Here is a 22,191-nt window from a genome sequence, read left to right as displayed (position 1 = left end):
AGCCAGGTCACGATCTCGCAGTCCATGAGTTCGAGCCCCGCGTCAGGCTCTGGGCTGATGGCTCGGAGCCTGGAGCCTGTTTCCGATTCTGTGTCTCCCTCTCTCTCTGCCCGCCCCCCCCCCCCCCCCCCGGTTCATGCTCTGTCTCTCTCTGTCCCAAAAAAATAAATAAACGTAAAAAAAAATGTTTATATATTTGTTTTGAGAGAGAGAGAGTGCACGTGAGGGACAGAAAGAGAGAGAGAGAGAGAGAGAGAGAGAGAGAGAGAGAGAATCCCAAGCAGGTCTGTGCTCTCAGTGCAGAGCCTGATGTGGGGCTCAATCTCACGAACATGACCTGAGCCGAAATCAAGTCGACATTTAACCAACTGAGCCACCCAGGTACCCCTGACTGTCTTTTTTTTTTTTTTTCATTCAAGTTGAGATCTTTCTTGCACTTGGTATGATAAGCTTTTTTTTTTTTTTTTTTTTTTTTTAATTAAGTAAGCTCTACACCCAACGTGGGGCTTGAACTCACAACCCTGACATCAAGAGTTGCATGCTCCAGTGACTGAACCAGATAGCTGCCCTGGCAAGTGATTTTTGATTGATACGTGGACATTTTTGTGTTATCTTCTGAGACTGAATCTTATGTAAACCTTCTGTTTTAGCTGGCTTCCTCTGACATTTCTCCAGTAGGGGATAGGGGATGAGAGGGTGCGAGCCTCATTACTGCCAGTGGGGGCTGGAAGTCCAGGTTGCCCATTTGACCTCTGTTGACCCTCAGAAGGGAGGCTCCTTGCTACTTCTGGGCAGGGTTGGGAGTCCTCCTCTTCACTAGGCCCCCGTGGATATCTGGCTGGATGGGAAAGGTAAGAGTGCCTTATTTTTGGTCCCCACTTGGCCTTCCTGACGCCATGGGCACAGTGTCATCATTATCATTGGACAGTAGTGAGTGAAATTTCTGCCTTGGAGGCAATGAGAGGTGCTTCATTACTGCCTGATTGAAGTTCAGGTTCTCTGCATGGTCTCCATTGATACTGATCCCCTGTGGGGATGGAGTTCCCTATCGGACCCTGGGAGAGGTTGGGTGTCTTGTCTTGTTCCAGCATGGTGAGTGTGGCCGTCCAGGCTCCCCACTAAGCCTTGCTGGCATGCGTTGTGGGGGGTGGGGGCGGGGGTTCGGGGTAGGCCTAGCACTTTCTGTGGTGCTTGGCTGCCCTGGAGCGTGGTTATTGGCTACACATTTTCTGCCTTGCTAGGTTGCCCTTTCACTTCCTTTGGCTGGAAAGAACCAGCTTTGTTGGGGCTTTTCGTCTGTGACTGATGATATTTCTGGATTGTTGGCTTCTTCAGCCCCAAGTATGGGGTATATGAGGCAAAAAGAAAACCCAGGGAACTAACTCACTGTCAGGTCGTGCCTTGGGTCCCACTGTCCTTGGCCATTCTGCCTCCTTCTCTCCACCTTTCAGAGTTCCATGATTGTTTTATACATAATGGCTAGGTTTTCAGGAGTGCCAAGTAGGAAGAACAGGGAAAAAGAACACTTGCTTCTTGTTCCCGGAAGCATATGTTGATAGATAATATTTCAACACATATTTTTAAAAATCAGTTACTGCAAAAAAAAAAATACCCAGAGTGAACAAAATTCAAACATTTTAACGTTTATTTATTTTGGGGACAGAGAGAGACAGAGCATGAATGGGGGAGGGGCAGAGAGAGAGTGAGACACAGAATCGGAAACAGGCTCCAGGCTCTGAGCCATCAGCCCAGAGCCTGACGCGGGGCTCGAACCCACGGGCCGCGAGATCGTGACCTGGCTGAAGTCGGACGCTTAACCAACTGCGCCACCCAGGCGCCCCAAACATTTTAAATAAAGATGATCTCAGTATCATTGACTTTTCCTTTTGTCCGATGCTCTAGCATGGCTTGCCACAGCACTATCTTTATCGAAAATGTGCTTATTCTGTTCCTTGTGTAATTTTTGCATTAGTATTTTTGATTTTTGATTTTTGGAAGTATTGCATTCAAGAGTTTATTGTGGTTTTTGAGTTCGTTTTGAGCCCCTAAATATTCTATGTGAGGCAAATCCCTCAGTTACCTTGCTCAGGTTCAGGTTCTGGTACCTGTGGCCTGCAGACCCCCCAGCCTGGAAGGGCAGTAGCACTTTGGCTGGGGGAGCGTGTCCATGATGAGTCCGCAGTCTGAGTGATGGCCAGCAGATGTCCTTCCCAGTGCCCTGCCCCAGGCCTGTGGCCACGGCAGCCCCATGAGAGGAGGTCTCGGGAACACGTCCTCAGCTGTTTCGAGGGCAGAGGCACACGGGGCTGGGGCAGTGCAGCTACAGTAGGACTTTGAAAAATCCCCAAAGGCTGCCCAAACTGCTTTGGGCCACGAGTGGCGAAAACCTCATAAACAGTAGAAACAAAGATTCAGTGAATTAGTTGCCCAGTAAATCGGTCATTTGGCAAATTGATTTTCTCTGCATGTGTGAGCGTCCTGTGAGAGGTCATTGTTGTCACGAGCCTGAGGTTGTCTCCACTGACTCCCTTGCCTGCCTGGGTCTCCAGCATTCCGCCCACACCTGGACAGGTAGGCGGGAGGTAATCCCAGAACGTTCCATGGGTCGTGAAGGAAAATGAAGGAAGCAACGTGACGGTAACTGAGAAGCAGGAGATGGCTGCCATGTATAGGGAGGGCCCTATCGGGCAGGTGACCGTTGAGCTGGAGAAGGAGCTGGCCATGGGGAGAGCATTCCCAGCACAGGGAATGGCAGGCAGCAGGGCAGAGGGACGCCGATGCTGGTTTGGACGCTTCCTCCGCCACTTCTGAGCTGGGTGCCCTTGGCTCGGGCATGTGGCTTCTTGGAGCCTCAGTCTTATCATCTGTAAAATGAGGAGAATAGAAATTAGAGCTACTGTGGTCTGAATTGCGCCCCCTCCCTCGCCCCTAAGATGTGTTTGTTGAAGCCCCAAACCCGGTGTGACTGTATTTGGAGATAGGGCTTCTGGAAGGTATAAAATGAGGTCATAAGTGTGGGGTCTCAATCTGATAGGACTGGGGGCCTTATAAGAAGAGGAACACTGTGAGTGGGCCCCGAGGAGAGGCCACGTGGGCACACGGCAAGGAGGTGGCCGTCTGTAGGCCGGGAAGAGGGCTCTCACCAGAGCTCACCCACAATGGCCGTCGGATCTCAGACTCCCAGCCTCCCGATTGGTGACGAAACCCGTTTCTGCTTTGAAGCCACCCAGTGTATGGCATTTCATCGTGGCAGCCTCAGGCTGAGGCTAAGACCAGGGCTAAGCATGACCTGTTATTTGTTTCTTAAATCAGGTAGTCGACACACGTGGAGGTCCGCCGCTAATAAGCACGAGGTGGCATTCTAGTCACCGGACACAAACCCCAAATCTCTGCCCCTGTGGAGTTCGCGGGAAAGACAACGACGGGTAAAATAAGTGAGGAAGTTATACATTCAGAGGTCAGTTCCTGAAGAGGGGAAAGTGAATCAGGGCTAAGGGACGGGACAGGTGGCGAGGGGCTGGAGTTTAAAATAGAGCGTTCGCTGTGGTGCCTGGCTGGCTCAGTCGGTGGAGCGTGTGACTCTTGATCTCAGGGTAGTGAGTTCCATCTCCATGTTGGGTGTAGAGATTACTTAAAAATGAAATCAAAATAAAATAAAATAAAATAAAATAAAATAAAATAAAATAAAATAAAATAAAGCAGTCAGGGAGGGCCTCCTTGAGAAGGTGATATTTGAGTGGAGATCTGAAGGTATAAAAAGTATTCCAGGATGGGGAAGCAGCAAGTGCAAAGGCCCTGAGGCAGGAGTGTGCCTGGGGAGGCAAATGTGCCAGGGTGCAACAGGCAAGCAGGAGGGGAGTAGAAAGGAGCTCAGAAAGGCCGTTGGATGGACTTTTTATCAGAGAGGTGGAAGCTGAAGTGGGAGTTTGAGAAGAGGGGGACTGTAATGGACAGGGTTTAACGTGTCAGTCTGGCTGCTGTGCTGAGAGGACACTGTAGAGGGGCCAGGGCTGGGTGGGAGCATGGAAGCTGGAGGGGCTACTGCAGTGCGTCAGGTGACAGATGCTGGTGACTTGGACCGGGGCACGTGGGGATGAGAGACCCTCTCGGGAGTGAACTTGTCCAGCCCTTGGGAGACAGCCCCTGACCCTACAAGCCCCTGAGTGCGATTTTGTGGCCTTGGTGGCAATGGGATCGCCCCTGATGCTCCAGAGGTTGGCCGCAGAACAGGAATGGTGGTGACAAGTGGCCTTAATTGCTTTGAGTGTTTGCATCAGAGGAAAATCCTGCTCTTTCTATAAAAAACAGAAGGAGCCGGCTCCGTGGGCACCGCGGGCAGGGCTGGGACGCGAGGGGCTTGCCAGAGTGTGGGTGCCTGTGGGAAGCAGGTGAGGGAGCGAGAGCAGGGGTGTCTGATGCTCACGGTCGGTCTGCAGGCTTCCTTGGAGTCAGAGCTGGATACACCCTGGGAGGGGGGCAGGGGCTTCATCCGGGCTGATGCCCTCCCCTGCTGGGGCCATACAGCTGCTCACGAGGCACTGCCCTGGGCCTCACCCACGGAGATGCGCCTCCCAGAGCAGCCACGGCCAGTGATTGACCAGCTGGGGGTGCAGAGACCCGGTCCCTTTTTCTCAATTCGGGACAACACCGAGGAGCCACCTGGCTCCAGAGCTCAGCACGGGACAGGTGGCTGCCTCCCTTGCAACCACACTACAGGCCAGCTTGTCCCTCCGCCAGGGCCGCCCATGTCACTTCCCCAGGGCACCCACCTCACCGAGCCCCGCCTCCCAGTCTGTTTCCAGGGGACCCCGTCCGGTGCAGTGGGTCGCATGGATTCTGACAGCTCCATTTGGTGGGCCCCTGGTGGCTCACACCTCACCTGCCTGAGACCAAGTCTGCCGTCCTCCCTGCCTCCTCCACGGCTGCCCCTCCTGTGGCCTCCCTCATCTGGGGATCGCATTGCTGGCTACCCAGTTACCCGAGCCAGAAATACCGGGGTCACCCCAATACAGCTCCTTCCCTCACCTCCTCATTATTGCACCCGTCATCATGTCCTGTCGGCTGCCCTCAAGTCTGTTTCCCCACATCCGTCTCAGGGGCCAGTCACGGCCATCTCCTGCTTGGACAAAGAGATCGACCTTTTCACAGGCTTCCCTGCCTCCAGCCTGGTCTTGCTCCGGTCTGCCCTTCCTAGACTGAATACAAGCCCCAAATATAATGCAGATTTGTCCCCCTTCTCTCTTATATATACATATATATGTATGAATATATGCATGAATCGAATGCATATATTATACATATGTAATGCACATACTATATATAAGATATACATATATATATACACATATGTCATATGTAAAATAAACACACATTCATGTGTATGTTTACTCCATCTATTCCAGACAAAGGTGACTGTGTGGTTGTTTATGTAGTTGATTCTATGTTATACGTATTATGGCCATAATATGCTCTTCTCTCTCTCTTTTTAAAAAATTTTTAATGTTTATTTATTTTTGAGAGAGAGAGAGAGAGAGAGAGTGAGCAGGAGATGGGCAGAGAGAGACACACACGAATCTAAAGCAGGCTCCAGGCTCCGAGCTGTCAGCACAGAGCCCGACGACGTGGGGCTCGAATTCACGAGCGGTGAGATCATGACATGAGCCAAAGTCGGACACTTAACCGACTGAGCCACCCAGGCGCCCCCTTTCTTTTTTTTAACTGAGGAATGACTTACATATAGTAAAGGGCACAAATCTTAAGTGTTCAGCTTGATGATTTCTTCTTTTTTTTATATGTCAATTTTTTAACATTTATGTATGTATGTATGTATGTATGTATGTATGTATGTTTTACAGTCTTGAAGTCTTTTATTTTTTTACATTTGTTTTTGAGAGAAAGAGACTGTGAGTGGGGGGAGGGCCAGAGAGAGAGGCAGACACAGAATCGGAAGCAGGCTCCAGGCTCCGAGCTGTCAGCACAGAGCCCGACGCGGGGCTCAAACTCACAGACCGCGAGATCATGACCTGAGCGGAAGTCGGATGCTCAACCGACTGAGCCACCCAGGCGCCCCCATCTTGATGATTTCTTTACGTAACCACCACGGAGAAAGAAGATATGGAGCATTTGTAATGTCCCAGGAGGCTCCCTTGTGCCCTCTCCCAGCTGATACTCCCCCAAGATAACCTGTAGTATAGTCTTGATCACCACTGATCCACTTTTTGGATCATACAGTGTATACCCTCTTGGGTGCGGCTTCTTTCGCTAAATGTCGTGCCCGGCGAGCTCTGTCTACGTTGCACGTGGTGGTAGTTGTTTCTTCTCTCAGCGCTTTGCAATATGACGAACATGCCACAATTTATTCATCTGACTTTACTGTTGATGGATGTTTGGGTTCTTTGCGGTCTGGGGTTGCTGTGAACATTTCAGGTATTGCTTCAGGTGGTCGTAAGCAATCATTCACCTTGCACGTCTCCTCAGCCGTGGAATTGCTTGGTCAAGGGGCAGGGGTACCTTCGTTTGGCTTTGAAAGACGTGCCAAGCAGTTTCCCAGGGTGGACGCATCACTTCCCACTCCCACCAGCAGAGGGGCAGAGCTCCCCTTGCTGCACAGCCTTGCCGACCGGTGTTGTCAGGACATTAATTCAAGCCATCCTGGTGGGGATGTAGGCCTGTCTGTGTGGAATCGCATTCCTTTGAGATCATAAGCCCCAGCTGCCGTCTGTACCCCACCACCGCTGCCACCTCCCATCCGATTGGCCCAGGATCCATGCCTGACAGTAAGCTGGGCCAATCAGAATTTGGAAACGAGACCTCAAAGATGCTCAGCAGGCTGCTGAGTGCTCGGGAAAGGACTTCAAACCTCAGGGCCCCGAGGTGGCCGGTGGCCGTCTCTCTCTGCAGAGAAGCCAGAAGGCCAGTTTGCAGAGGGAGGAGAGAGGAGCAGACACTGGAAGGGACAGGGAAACGAGATGTGGGAGGGCCGAGAGGAGGCAGGCGCCCAGAGAGCAGTCCTGGCCCCGGAGGCTGTCTGCCGTGTGCTCCTTGACTGGGCTCTGCAGGACCCCACCTGCGCCCTGTCCTGAAAGGGACCGCTCCGTCCTCACTCAGCTGCTCCTTTTTCTCTGTCCCCTCTCCTTTTGCTCCAGCTCTTTGAGTGGATTTTTTTCCCTCTTGCAACCAAAGAGCCTTGCAAAACAAAGGGTATTTTCTCTGTCTGCTTCCTTTCTGTCTTTCCCCCTGGTTTTTAGCACATCTTTTTGAAAACGTCAGCCTCTTGCTCCGATGAAGAGAAGGGGTAGGGAGGCTGGCATGCGTTGGTCCCTCACGGTGTGCCAGGCCCCAAATGGGCATTCTCCCTGCTGTGTGGCCCGTGAGCCTGTGAGGGAGGGGCCGGCGGTAACTTGCTTCAAGGACGTGGGAAAGTGAGGCACAGAGGGGGTAAGGGACTGGCTCAGGTGGCTCGGCTGGGGACGCCCTCCTAGGCTGGTCTGACTCCGAAGCGTCTATTCTGCCAGGCTTCGTGCCCTTTGTCCGTCATTGAGCCTGAGTGTTAAAGGTGCACATGGATGCCTTCGTCACTGTTGACAGAGATTGCCTCTTACCCCTCCTCCCCCCTGCCATCACGGCTGTGTCACAATAAAGGAGAGCCGTCCCTCGTGGGGGCACCACAGATGCCCTCGGTTCTGCTGCCCCCACCTTCAGAATTTCCTCCCATTCGTATCTTCCTCTTGCCAATGGCTCATCCAAGTGCTCTTTGAGAGTAACATAATTTGCTTCCAGAAAGTTCTTCCTTGTATGCAGCTAAAACCCCAGGGGGCACCATAGTGTCAAGGTAGAGAAGGTGCTGCCCGTGGAGTCACGTAGAGTTGGAGTCCAAATCCTGTTCTCCACATTGATGAGGTGAGGAACCGTGGGCAAAGATGGGGCCTCTCTGAGTCTGTTTTCCCATCTGTAAAATGGGACTGGTGAGTCTTACTGCCCAGAAGTTTTGTAAGTTGCATAAGTAGGTTGTGATCTTCCTGGGTCACAGGCTCTCACCACCACGTTCCCTGCTTGCTGTCACCCTGTGACACCTAAGGTGGCCAGCCCTTCCTCCTTCCCTCCACCTGTAGCCTCATCCTTGTGACTCTGCCATCGTGTTCCAGGCGTGCCCAGTCCAGGGCTCCATCCTGAAGAAGGTGCTGGGGCCGCTGAAGGACGTCATCATCAAGGCCCCCTGGGACATCAGCCTGGGGGTGTGAACCTGCCCAGTGTCGACTCATCCCACGCCTCCCCGGTGCAGCTCGCCCCTGTGCTCCCGGCGTTTCCACACGTCCAGCTGTGACCACAACTTGGCCGTGAGCGTGAACCTCACCAGCACGTCCAAAATACAAAACTGGGCTGGCACTGACGACGTCGTTATGCGAAGGGTTGGAGCTGATGCAGGGACCTCGATGCTGGTACTTGAAGCTCCAAAGCAGGGAAAGGTTTCAGACTATGAAATGAAGTCAGCGGACTTAGATGTTGAACTTGGAAATCCAGACGCAGAGTATAGCTGTGGAGCGAAGATGCCTTCTGGTGAATGCGCACCTGTATGCCCAGATCTCAGTCACGCTGGGGACCCTGGTGTAGCCTTTTGTGCAAAAGACAGAGCGAGATTTTCTCCAAGTGCAGAAACCTGGGAACGGAAGTATTAAGTGGTCGAAAAGGAATAACGTTGACAAAGAGGAGGACGCTGTTACTGTAGAGCTGAGTGAACCAAGTTCAGCTAGCTTTTGCACCGAGGTCCCTGAACCTCTTTATGAAAGCGACCCCACTCTCCCCTACAGTAGCACTCCGTGTGCCGGCAGATGGACCCCTCGTGGTAGAGTGTAAGATTGCTGGGGTGGGGCGTGTGAAGTGCTATCTGGCCCCCAAGATCGAGGATGAAGAGGGCCTTAGGCATCTTAAAATCCAAGAAAATAAAACAAAGCTCTTTGAGAGCGCCTTCTGAATGCCAGCATATAGTGTGCACCTCTGAGTACATGGGTAGATATCGTTTTCTGTAAACACTTTCCATTGTCTACAGTTTGGCTAAAGAATCCATCCCCAAGTCGGATCTGGTCTTGTTAATGTAGAACTGATTCTGCCTTACCTAAAAATTCTCCTTTTGATTTGCAGGGGTGCTTGGGTGGCTCAGTCGGTTAAGCGTCCGACTCTTGATTTCTGCTCGTCATGATCTCACGGTTTGTGGGATCGAGCCCCGCGTGGGGCTCCGCACTGACGGCCAGGAGCCTGCTTGGGGTTCGGTCTCTCCCTCAGTCTCTCTCTGACCCTCCCCTGCTTGCACGTGCGCCCGCATGTGTGTGCTCTCTCTCTTTCTCGAAGTAAATAAACTTAAAAAAAAAAAAAAAAGAAATTCTCCTTATGATTTTGATAACACAGGGCTTTGACTCCAAATGCAGTTTTAAGAATTGTTTGCAGTTGAAAGGAATTATTTGAATTTCCAAAGGAAATGGAGTCAAATAAGTAAAAGTAAAGTGTTTAGCTTCACGTTTGGCACAGAAGACACAAATACATAGTCATTGTTTTTGCTATTTGTACAGTTTCCTTCGTTCTGGGAGTTCCTGAAAATGGAAAACCTTTAAGTACCTGTCTCTGCATGGGCATATAATGCTCTCAGTCTGGCTGCCGTACCCTAACACACCCCTGACCCCTTTGAAATGCTTCCTCAGCAAGGCGAAGCTCTGTGGGAATTTCGGGGGTAGGATCACTAGCTTTGAGGCCTCGGTTGTTGCTGGATGCAGAGAAAACAAATATTGCTTTAGAAACATTAATAATTGAGAGCTTTTCAGCACAGAATTGGCCAGCATTAGGGGAATTGAAAATTAAGACTAAGACACTACCTCAAGCGGATTTTCTGGTGAATAATTCATAGAGCTATAATGCCCATGAAGACCCAGAAGAGAAAAGACCTTCTGTGTCTGCCCTCCCAGCCCCCGCCACCAGCCCCATCACCTTGACTTTTCCCTGAGCCCTTGGTGGGGGGAGGGGCATCTGGGGAAGCAAACAGAAGCCAACCACAACAGCAGAGTTCTGATTGGAACTTTCCATGCAGTTTTGCTCCCACGTTGCTGTGTGACCATCGATAAAGTCTGTCCTTCTCTGAGGACCAATCCTGCCAACTCTGAACTGTGATTCTTTGAGGCCCAAGGGACGGAAAGGCCTTTGAGTACTCATTGAGGCCTCTGTCCCCAGGGAGATATATACCCCAAAGCACTGGGGGGATGGTCTCTGTTCCATTTCAGACCTCCTCCTTTCCTTCCTTCACACATTTACTGAGTACCTACTCTGTGCTAAGCGCTGAAGATACTGTCTCCTTGGGGGAGAAACCATCTAGGAAGCAGATAATTGCAACTCACAGTGACTTGAACACAGACGGGGGAAAGGAGAAGGTCGTGGGTGCGGGAGTGACACCTAAATTCAGCCTGAGGTGTGATCAGGGAGGGCTTTCTGGTGGAGGCCACACCTGCACTGAATCCTACGGAGAGAGTTGGGTAGGAAAAGAAGGAGGAGGGTGTTCTAGGTTATAACATTTTTATAACATTTATAAAAAAGCCCCAGAAGAGAGAGAGAAGGAAAAGTACTTTTGTGGGGACAGCAAGGGCCCCTGGGGCACATGGCAAGGATCCCCAGAGAAGAGGCTGCACCTAAGGCATTAAGGTCAAGTTAAGGCCTTGCATTTGGACCTCACTCTGAGGGCAATGGGGAGCCAGCGAAGGTGTAAGTGGGGTGCTGGATACTCGTTCGGATTTGTTTGAGAAAGATCCAGGGACTGGCGTGAGGAGCATTGGTGGTTCCTGCGTTCTGGTGTCGGTGTGAACCCTTCTCAGCCTGGTCCGACCGATTGCCCGTCACCAGTTTTGAGCAAATTGTGCTTTGTGTTTCCAAGGTCCATCCATCCAATCTCCAGCTGCGTTCTTGCCTCAGTTCACGTGTCACATCTGTTCTCTGTGTTGGGGGGGGGGGGCAGGGGGCAGTTTGTGCGGGGTTCCCAAGCAAGGGAATTCTTTTGTCGGCTCAGATTTGATCTTGCCAAGTTCAGGGTGGGAAGGCAGCCAGCCTCCAAGGAGAACTGGCTTCCGAGGCCCGTCTCAGGGTGGATGTCTCACACTGGCGGCTCCTGGGGTAAGTCTGCATCTATGGGTGTGTTTTGTTGGAACAGGGTCTTGTTTGGCAGAAAAGTTAGTAATAATATTTAAGTCAGGAGACTTCTCATCAAAAGTCTGGGTTTCTGATTTTCTAGAAATAGCAGACTTGGCCACCTGGAACCTCTTCCTTGAAGGCAGCCATTGGCTGGTGTGGGGTGGCCTGTGTGTGCCAGATCACCACCGTCCCCCCTCTTCCCTTTCGCCTTCCTGTCCTGAGGCTGACGACAGCCGCTGTCTGTCATTATCTCTGTCACTGCAACCCTAGTTTTTTCCCACAAAGCAAGGAAGGATGTAGACTCTTTCTTGAGAGCCACACGCCCAGCAAACACGGGAAAGTGAAAGACAGACTAAGAGGGCCGCGTGCTTCAAGACAAATGGGGAAGCACACTGTTTTTAAATTTTTTCATGTTTATTCCTTTTGAGAGTGAGAGAGACAGAGCACGAGCAGGGGAGGGGCAGAGAAAGAGAAAGAGAGAAAATCCCAAGCAGCCCGGATGGCGGGGTTCGGTCCTGTGAACCGTGAGATCGTGACCTGAGCCAAAGTCAAGGGTCGGATGCTCAACCGACTGAGCCACCCAGACGCCCCAAGGGCACATGTTTCCTGATGGAAATAAAAAGTCGTTGTTTGGTAGATAGACCACATGGGGCTGGTTGAAAGAGTTCAGTCTAAGGTGTGACAGGCGAATCAGGCTCAGGTGGCACTCACGCCGTGTTCCTCGCTTGGCCCGGCGCTTGTGGGCCCAGACTGATGAGACGGGGTTTCAGGGCCCTGCCCCGCTGCCCAGCCTTCTCCCCGGCAAGCTCTGCTCACACGTGCGTGTGGGTTTACTTTCATTTGGGGTGGGGGTGGAGCAATGATGGTTTCAGGTACACTTAAGAAATGCGTAAAAGCCATCAGGCTGCTAGAGCCCCTTCGTGTACCTTTGGGGTAAACTAAAGCCAGGGAAGGGGACCGACCTATCCATTGCCACCTGCATGGTCCTGTGTGGGGGCAGAGCCTGTGCCCTGCCTTTTTGTCTACCCGGGCTGCAGGCTGCAGGCTGTGCAGGGCCCCCTGCCCTCCCGGACCCCATCATCTGCTCGGCTGCACTGCTCAACTATCTGCACTGCTTGCCCGGGGTCGCACACCCGAAGGCCTGAGTCTGGAGCAGGGGAGGTGAGCTCCAGCTGCTTGCTGGCAGGTGGGAATGGCAGGGGGGCCAGGGTTTCCAAATCTCAGGTAGCCAGCAGTTTGGGTCTTTAAGCGAAGCCTGGGGGCTGGTACTTCTGGTGTGTGGCCCCAGCTCGGAACAGCCCAAAGGTGTCTTTTTCTGACTTGATTCTCCGCTGTCCAGCATGGGCCTGAGCTCATTCGTTCATTCCTCTTTGGTTTCTCACGTCTTCACGACCCTAGGAGGAGCTTTTTCACCCCCATTTTACAGATGATGGCACTGAGGGCTCGGCAGGTTAAGGCATGGGTCCCGAGGCACGCAGCTCTTGTGCGTCAGAGCCAAGACTCAGGCCCAGGGATTCCGAACCCTGAGCCCGCTCTTGGAATCGCCGCGAATTCTAGGATGAATGTGAGGCCATCCTGTGCCCACACTGCGGTTCACGGGATACGTAAGTGAAGGATTTCTTATCAGGAAGAAAGGATTCTAGGCACATTTTCGCAAACTGTAACTGACGTCCGTTGAGAAAAGCAGGTGGCCCTATGGACTCAGATGAGCCAAGAGGTAAGGCTGTTCATAGTCACATTTGTGACAAACTTGATGAGTCTGTGTGTGTCACTTAAAAACTCTGTGGGCTCCCATTTTGTCACCTTTCATATTTGAAGAACATTACAGTCAAGGCGTGACGAGTTTCCACCGATGGCCTTTGGCAATGCTCAGATTCAACTCCTTCATCCTGAAGTCTGTATTGGACGCCTACTGTATGCAGGGCGCGGATGTGCATTCCGAGACACAACGGCCATACCCACTGTGAAAAGGCATTGTTCTGGGCTCTGGGGACACAACAGTGAGCCAAATAGACCCAGTCCTTGCTCCCGTGGAGTTGAAGCCTTGTGGGCGAGGCAGATTTAATCTAAGAATCCCATGAGGAAGTGTAAAGTGACAAAATGTAAAGCATAAGTGCTGTGGAAGAGAGGGACGTGGTGGCCCGAGAGCGTGGGTCAGGTCGGGGGGGCCAGGGCAGCCTTCCCTGGGGAAGTGACATGTGAGCTGAGCTCTGCAGGAAGGGGAGGCAGTAACCAGGTGACGGGGCAGCTGCAAAGGTTCGGGGTCAGTGGGTCTGTGGAAGTGAAGGCCCCACAGAGGGGAGCGTGCTTGGGATGAGGCTGGAATGGTCAGCCAAGGCCCGACCCCTGCTGGTCGTTGCTCTTTATCCTGAGAGCAAGGGGAGGTCATCGGAGCATTATCAGTTAGCCTGGGCCATGTAACAAACTGTCCCCAACCACAATGACTTAAAGCAGCCGTCTCTAGTTCTGGTTGGGAGCCCACAGGACAGCAGGCTGTGCTGCTGGGCTGGGTTCGTGGCTCTTCCGGCCTGGGTCAGGCCCAGCTGCCCTTGGGCGCACTCATTCATGTGTGCAGGGTCAGCTGGTGGGTCACGTGGGGCCGGCTGGCTTATGACGGCCTTGGAAGGCACGGCTGGGGGAGCTGGGGACTCTCTCCTCCTGTGACAGGCCAGCGCAGGCTTGGTCCCAGGGTGGCTGCAGGGCGTGTGTGAACGGAAGCCACGAGGCCTCTGAAGGCCTAGACCAGGAGCTGCGGAGCGTCAGTCCCTTCCTGCTGGTCGGAGCACATCACGAGATCAGCCCAGATTCAGGGGAGGGAGAAGCAAACTCCTCCTCTCAGTGGGAGGAGCTGCTAAGTATTAGGGCCATTTTTGCCAACAACCGCAGAGATTTTAAGTAAAGTGATTTGTCTTTTTTGTAGAGAGTTAAAAAGCCCCTTTAGCTTCTGAAGGGAGAATGGATGGGGGAGAGTATTTACCTCAATATCCGTTCCTTCCTCCGTTGTTACTAACAGGATGCCAGTTTTTATTCCCACACATTGTTTCTTGAATGAGGACCGAATTTCCTCACCTCCTTTACAGCTCCATGTAGCTGTGTTGTGGGACACTTTTAGGGCATCTCCTTAAGAAAGAAGGGTCAAACCTTTCTTCTCTCCTTCCTCCCCCTGCTCTCCTTGATGTGTTGGGGAAGCTGGGGCAGCCACCTTGGACCATGAGGATGAGGACCTCATCTGGAGGAGGGTGGAACGGAGATCCAGAAGGAGCTGGGGTCCTGATCACCCCGTGAGGCCACCATACCAGTTTTGGCTACGTGGTGGCTGGTAGCTACAAGTGGCTCGTGGCTTTCCCTTCTCTGAAGAATGGCCCATTTGGACTGGAGCTTTTCCACACATAACCCGCTGAGCCGCATTTGCTCAGGAGGTTATGGGTGTGGGGGTTCAGGGTGTGGGGGTACAAAGGGCCTTTGCCTGAGCTGCAGGAGACGCTCCGGAGCTCCCCATGGGGTCCTCCTGAGGCCAGTCCCCAGCCCCATCCCGTGTCCCTTATTCCCCTTCTCCTTGGAACGCCCCTCATGAGAACCACCGTCTCAAGCTCTCCTTCTGGGGACCCAACCTCAGACACCCTACTCTGCTCCCTACCCGTGATAAGCCACAGACCAAGGGTCTGTGTCTCAGAACGTACCCTAATCACTAGACTCCATCTACTCGCCCACTGGTTTTGCAGTGGGCGGAAGAGGTGACGTCAGCTGCTTAAATCCAGCAAAGCAGGCACTATGGGGCAAAGAGCTCAAGAAAAATGAACTTCTTCCGGGGCGGGGGACGAAGGCCAAGGGAGCGCTCGGCAAGAGAGGCTTCAGATCTGGCCAGCGTGTGGGGCCCCCCCCGGCCGAGTCCCTCGCCTTCCCGCCCCCCTGCTCCAGGCCTGTTTGAAGTCTGTGAGCTGCCCGGGCTGCTGGACAGACAGCATTTGTAAGCAACTCTCTCCCCAGCCCAGTTAATAATTCAGGAGCCAGTGCCCGCAGCCAGCCCATCGCTCCAAGCACGCCGCGTCCCCAACACCAAGCCCGTGGACAGGAAAGGAGAAAATCACTGGACCCGCTTGAAAAATGGTCCCTGCTCCAAGAGCTTGCTGCCTCCCAAGCGCCGGGAGAGAGCTGGGCCGAGACGTATCTGCCAGGCAGACGGCGAGAGAAGGATGGAGCGGCCCTGGGGGCTCAGGCGTGCACCCGGAGCGGTATTTAATTTTCGGATCCTGAGCCGCATTTGCTTTTGGACCGCGGGCTGTGGTCGCTGGGATGCAGGCCGTGGGGGACTCAGCTTTCTTCTGACTCAGCAATTCATCCTTCACCCACTGTCTCCCCTTCGTTCGCTCATTCAGCCACTGTTGATGCTACTGACACGGAAGTGGCATTGACGATACCGGCAGGGGGTGGGGAGTGACAGCTGTCCTCAGGGGGGCAGACACGAAGAGTGGGGGGTGCCACACTTAAGGGGCTCGGGACAAGAAACAGCCGGCCGGGAGCTCTGCGTGTGGGGGCGGCCCATCCCCTGGGTGTGCCGGGACCCTAAATGTCCAAAGCAGGGAATGGTTAAGGTCATGGACTCTGGAGCCAACGGCACGGGTTCAAATACCAGCCCTGCCACTAACCTACCCAGAGTTGGCCTCTCTGTGCCTCAGTTTCCCCATCTATAAAATCGAGTTAATAATGGGAGACCGGTACAAACTACCTCTTAGGGTTAAGATAATGGACAGGGACTTCAAGGGCGAAAATGAAAAACCCAAACTCGGGAAATTACAAAGTGCTGGCAATCACAAAGGAAAGCCACCTTCAGAAAGTGACTCGGTGGGTCCTTACAAAGCTAGGCACCCTTCCGTCCCAGGCAGCCATCCCACTCGTGGGTGCTCAGCAGAGTGAAGTGAGAAACTTATGTTCATACCAAAACCTGTACGTAAGTGATTATTAGTCGTTTCGTAACGTCCCCGACTGAGAAACAACCCAAATGCCTCTCAACCAGAGACCTGATGGACCATGAAACATTACTCAGCAGCAAACAACGCGGGTGAGTCACAAATGGCCAAGTGAAAGCCGCCAGGCTTGTAAGGCTGCTAGCAACGTGTGCTTCTACGTGTGTGACATTCTGGAAGACGAGGGACAGAAAACTGGCCAGCGGTGCTGGGGTGGGAGGAACTGACCGAAAGGGGCAAAAGGGGACTTTTGAGGTGCGATGGAACTATTTGGTATTGAGGGTGTGCTGACCACGTGTGCTTATCAAAAACCAGAGAACTGTACACGAAAACGAGTACATGTTACTGCACATAAGTCATGACAGGTTTGAGGTGGTCTAGAGAGGGTTAGGGGGAGGTGGCAGGAGTCCAGGTAAGGAAAACATATTCAGGTCAGCTTGTTGTAGAGCCTTGAAGGCCGTGTCAAATCCTTTGGCCCGCGGGGAAATTCGGAAGTTTTTAAGCAGTTAGGGAAGAGAAGCCAAGTTTTGTTTCAGAAAGATCGCCGTGTTCTCTATTCAGAAGCAGAAGCCTCTGTGTGTGGTTCTGAAATTGCCTTCAGAAATGTTTTCATTGACCACCCCCGCTTTTTGGAGAGAATTTGATTTTGTGACCAATGTTTGGAAATCAGGAGATTTGAGGCGCGCCTGTTCACGAGTTCGAGCCCCGCGTCGGGCTCTGTGCTGACAGTTCAGAGCCTGGAGGCTGATTTGGATTCTGTGTCTCCCTCTCTCTCTGCCCCTCCCCCGCTCACGCTCTCGCTGTCTCTCAAAAATAAATGTTAAAAATAGTTAAAAAATCAGGAGATTTGACATACAATTTTGAACTTCTGGCTTCTCCTTGTGTGGGGTTGCATGCTCTCCAGTGTGCCAAAGCCCCTCCCCTGCTCCCTTGTAGCAACTTCCTCGTTCCTGCAGGTGTCAGTTTTAGACCCCAGGGCTTGAAAGTGCATTTGATGGGGAACACAGCAAGGGCAGAGGTGCTTCCCAGCCCTGGCTGTACATTTTCGTCACCCGAGGAGCTTTAAACCCACTACGGATGCCCAGTCCAGGTCTCTGGAGTGGCCCGGGCATCTGTATCTTGTAGATATTCCCCAGGTGACTCTACTGTGCAGGTAGGGCTGGGAACCACTGGTCGGGGAGGAAGGGGCCTGGATTAGGGGGTCAGCAGTGGGGGAGGGGCGGTGTTAGGGACTGATGAAAAGTGGGGCTGAGGCAGGGGTAGACCCCCCTCGTGATGAGGGTCCAGCCCGAACAATGGAGTGAGATGATGGCGTTTGCTGAGAAAGGAGACAGGAGGAGGTGGTCAGGGGACGGTGGTGAGCTCATGGTGGCCACTCTGTGCCCGAGCGGTCTGTGGCCTCCACACCGAGGGCTCAGCATGCAGCAGCACCTACAACTTTGCCTCTGTGTGCCCTCTGTCACCCTCTGAGACAGGAGAGCAGGGCAGCAATGGGGGTGGGGGCGGCGATGGGCAGACAGGGACCCCCTTGGGCAGGGCTGGGAGGGGCCTGGGTTGTGGGTGCTCTGTTCCCGCTAAGCGATTTTGCTGGGAGGAGAGTGGGGGAGAATGTACTCACGCTCCAGAGGAAGGGCCTCAGCAGTCCAGACACGCGATGCCCTTGAACCCAGAACCGCTAACTCCTGAAACCTAGCAAACCATCTGTGATCTGCCTCGACTTCTAAGCAGATGCTATGGGTCCATTGTTTTCGGTTTTTTGGTTTTTGTTTTGGTCAAGAATACTTCATCTAGGGGCTCCCGGGTGGCTCAGTTGGTTAAGCGTCTGACTCTTGACTTCAGCTCAGGTCGTGATCTTGCAGTCTGTGAGACTGAGCCTCGTGTCGGGCTCTGTGCTGGCATCTCGGAACCTACCTGGGTTCTCTCTCTCTCCCTCTCTCTGCCCCTCCCCCACTCACTCTGTCCCGGTCGCTCTCAAAATGAATAAAGTTAAAAAAGCCGTTTTCACGTAATCCACATGACCCTTCTATCTATGTATGACATAGAGGGTATCGTTCCCATTTTCCAGATGAAGAAACTCAGGCTCCAAAATTGTAAGCATTTTCCCCCAGATCACCAGCCTGGAGGTAACAGAGTTGGTAGCTAAGCCCTCCTGTCAACACGGCTCTTTAGTGCGTCTGAGTTTGTCTCTGTAACCTCGGCCGGGAACACACACACGAACCTCACACCCTTTCAGCCTCTCCAGACACTTTTTATTGTCTCTGGTGCCCCCTCAGCTTTCCTTCTGGTACCTAGTGGATGTCTTCGTGACTGTTCTGACCTCCGCCCCTCCGTGGACATGCTCCCTCCCCAGGGTTTTCACGGTCAGCCCCCCGGGGAAGGGCTTTATGGTCCTGAGAAGGGGCAGGCAAGCGTCCTCAGCCCTCCCACCCGTCCAGGAGACTTTTGCTAAACGGCTCAGAGCTGTCTCATCCCAGCCATGCTTGGCTGGGTTGGTTTCTGTCGCCGTTAAGCATTGACCATGGCATTGTCCTGCCATAGGAAGCAGTCCTAACCATCTCAACCGAGAAGGTGTCTGGGCTCCTTTCTCTCCTCTACCTCCTTGGAGATGCACATTGAGACAGGGACGGGGCCTCAGGGAGCCCCGTCCGGAGCCTCTCTGGCTCTCGCAGGCAGCACATCTTGCAGAGCTTGGTAGGCGTCCGGCTCCCCAGGGTTGTGGTTTCCCGTCGATGGTGCTTCCTTCGGCTGGCTCCCGACGCGGACGGTCCCAGCCGCGGCTGGTGCTTGCTTCTCCTGAGCTCATCACGGTTGGTGTTGACTGTAGACGGTGCTCACCACTTCGCACGGTTTCTCCATGGGAGGTTCTGACATCAGATGGTTCTAAAACAGAGCTGGCATTTGCTGCTGACCGCGATCGTCCCCACCGATGAGTTTTGGCTGGCGATCCCGCCATGACGGTTCTCGTACAGACGGTTTTGCCAGTGACGGATCCTGTTAGAGGTGGCTCGTCGCTGGGGCTCGCAGTGGAGGGTAGACCCAGCCCCCCAGGATCCTGCTGCAGCTTCAGAGTAGACGGTCGTGCCGTTGATCGCTGACGGTCCCTGCAGGTGGTGCTTACCTTTCACAGTTCTTGCTACACGTCACCCTGCCGCCGACAGTCGTTGCTACAAACGGGGCTCTCCACCCAAGGTTCAGACGCACTGGGTGCTTTTTAAAGGCGTCTGCTTGGCCGTAACCGCTCTGGGTAAAGCCCAGGCTTGCTGGGGGTTCACGTCCAGTTTTCAAGACCCTAGTGGCCGGTGAGCCTTCTCATGCAGGCACGCACGTCTGGGCAGGCTGCTCGCCCTCGGTGGCCTGGCTTTGGCCTTGCCCCCGACCTTGGTCGCTGGCCTTGGCCTTGCCTCCGGCCCCGTCCTCCTGCAGACTGGTGTTACTTTTCACCCCGGTCTGCACGCCGCCGTCCTCCCGCGTGCCCTGGCGGCTGCTGGCCTGGCTGGAGGGAAGGCTGCTGGTGGAACTGAACAGCCCGCTACTCACCTGGTAGTTGAGGGCGCTGCTGCCCAGACTGATGAAGCTCATGCTGGTCAGGCTGCTGGCCCCGCTGCCGATGCCGCTGCTGGGCAGGCTGGTGTCCCTCTTCCCCTCCAGCCTGGTCTGCTCTGTGCGCCCGGCTGGCTCCTTACCTGGCTGGGGGAGTAGATGGCACACAGCTGGCTGCTCTGGGCGCTGTCTGTCTGGGTGTTGAGACTTCTGTGCAACCTCACGATGTGTCTCCTGGCCACCAGGCTGACCTCGCTGTTCTCCTCGTCCCCCGCATACCCGCTGTCCAACAGGCTGGTGTCACTGTCCCTGCATGTCCCCAGGCTGGACTGTCGCAGGCTCAGCAAGTCGCTCTCCCTTCTCCACGCGTTTCCCAGGTTGCTGCCCAGAAGTCTCAGGGGCCCCTGAGTGGCTCCTGCGTCATGGTGTGGCCACGCGGGTGACTGGGGCTCTAAGCTGGGGGATGGGAGGCCTGGAGCTTGGTCCTGAGCATTCCAAGCAGCAGACTCCCCTGTTGCACCCTGGAGGAAAGTGAGGGACAGATGATCTGGTTTATCCAGGGGGAGGGGACCCTGGGAGGCCTCTGAATGGTGGGTGTGGTTTGTCTGGGGGAGAGGCAGTTCAATTTATAAGGTGGCCTTTCAAAGGGCAGTGTTCTGATTGGCTGGCCTGGTTCCCATGGTGATGGGTCTATGAGGCGGGGTGGGTGTGGGAGGGAGGACAATGCTGTCCTGGCACCAGTTACATCAGTGGCTGGGGCTGGAGGTGGGTAGAAAAAGGACTTATGGCCAGAGAGAGGCAAGGACCACCTTCCTGGGGACATTTCCTACGGGGCCTGTGGCCCCTGCTTTGCCATATCATGACATCTGGGTGTGCCTCCTGGCTGAGCCCCTTCTGAGCTGCATTTCTTTAGGATGTCATTGGTCACTGGTCCCACATCACACCCTACCCCTTCATCACCTTGAGGTGCGGTCATGTTGGCTGTTTTCTTATTTGGAGCTCTTACCTGCCACAGGGACTTTGCACTGGCAAAAAAAAAAAAAAAAGTTTCTACCTGGAATGTTCTTCCCTCAGCCCCTTGGCCTTCAAGCCTCAGCTAAAGTGTCCCTGGCCTCTACAAGAACATCCCTCTGTTATTCTCTATGTCACTTTCTAACTTATGTGCTTTATGGCATTAAGTGCAGTTTGCAAGTCTTTCGATGTGTCGGTTCCTTATTGCTGGTTCCCTCTGCTCGAATATCTTTGCAAGGGCAGAGATTTTGTTTCCTTATTCTCTCGGGGAGGCTAGGACCTGTGGCCCTGGTGAGTTGGGAGCTGCTGGAGACTCGTCAGCAGTGATGAGCAGACCGGAGTTGGAGCAGGCCGCTGCATGGGGGGACGTCCGGTGGGCAGGGTGGGACAGGGAGCTGGGTGGGGTCAGTGCAGGAATCCGGGAGTGACAGGGAGGGCCCGGACCATCGAGTGGCCACAGAGCTGGGAGATCCTGGGTGTATCTAGAAGGCAGGACTCAGGGCTTGCTGAGGGGCCGTATCTGGGGGCTCGAGGAAGAGCAGGGTCAAGGCCAGCTGCGGGGTCCACGAGCCTCTGGGTCAGGGGCAGGATGGCCTTCTAGAAACGGCACGGCCTCCTTCTGAAGCACGCCGAACGGCATGCACCGTGGTAAGGGCTGTGAGGAAGGGCAGAGCCTAGTGTCTCAGAGGTGAGATCAGCGTGGGTTCGAGCCTCAGCTCGTCCGCTTCGGAGCCGTGCTTAGCGATGCCCCAAATGGGTGGTGGCGATTAAACCCTCCACAAACATTAGTTGAAGAGAAATGAGTGCTAAGTGCTAAGTGTTCTGTTAGACCCTCTACAGACAGCCGGGCAGTCCCTCCTTGCTGGGCCTCACAGTCGAGAGTTGGGGGGACACACAGGCTCATTTCCGACAGAAGTGCTGTGGGGAAAATAAAACGGGGAGGCGGGGGGACGGTAGGCTGGACGGTGCTCCATGAATAGAGTGACTGCCCCTCTCCATCTTGGGACTCTGGCCTGCTGTGGTTCCACTCCCGTGTCCTCCAGCCGGGTGACATCCTGTGACCACCTCAACCTCTCTGAACCTCAGCTCCCCCAGCCGGGCGGACAGGAAACACCCAGGCTAGGGTCTGCCCCTAGGTTCACCGTGGCAGCGCTGTCCGACCTCATGGAACCTTCTATTCAAGACAGTATAGGTGTTTGCATGAAAAAAAAATACACAAGTGTATGTGCATACGTACATATGTATGCATATATACGTAAGTACGTATGTGTACGGATGCAAATACATTCACAGTATGTTTATATATGAATACAGAAGAATATGCATACGTGAGTGCACACAAGAATATATATCCACATGCGTATATGCATATGTAAGCATATCCACATGAAGACATATGCACATATATATAAACATGCACACACTTTTTGGAAACCACAAACCCTCCGGCTCTCAGCATCACCCTCCAGGGTGCCCACTTGCCCCCAACGTTCCCCCTGGCGAGCTCTCTTAT

The 22,191-nt window shown here is 53.7% G+C and overlaps 1 protein-coding gene and 1 pseudogene across 1 annotated transcript; one reads left to right on the top strand and one right to left on the bottom strand.

Annotated features, from left to right (window-relative positions):
* The first annotated feature begins 7,955 nt into the window (after positions 1–7,955).
* LOC106966185 (proliferating cell nuclear antigen-like) lies at positions 7,956–9,310 on the top strand (annotated as a pseudogene).
* Positions 9,311–18,354: 9,044 nt separating this feature from the next.
* Positions 18,355–20,293, bottom strand: CE3H16orf82 (chromosome E3 C16orf82 homolog; the record flags this gene model as incomplete). The annotated part of the gene is given in 2 exon segments (XM_015062269.2): positions 18,355–19,804; positions 19,806–20,293. Coding segments are annotated over 2 exon segments (636 nt in total), but the record flags the coding sequence as incomplete, so codon positions are not given.
* Positions 20,294–22,191: the final 1,898 nt, after the last annotated feature.

Source organism: Acinonyx jubatus, chromosome E3 (genome assembly GCF_027475565.1).
Source record: "Acinonyx jubatus isolate Ajub_Pintada_27869175 chromosome E3, VMU_Ajub_asm_v1.0, whole genome shotgun sequence".
Lineage (NCBI taxonomy): Eukaryota > Metazoa > Chordata > Mammalia > Carnivora > Felidae > Acinonyx > Acinonyx jubatus.
This window is presented reverse-complemented; position numbering and strand designations above follow the sequence as displayed.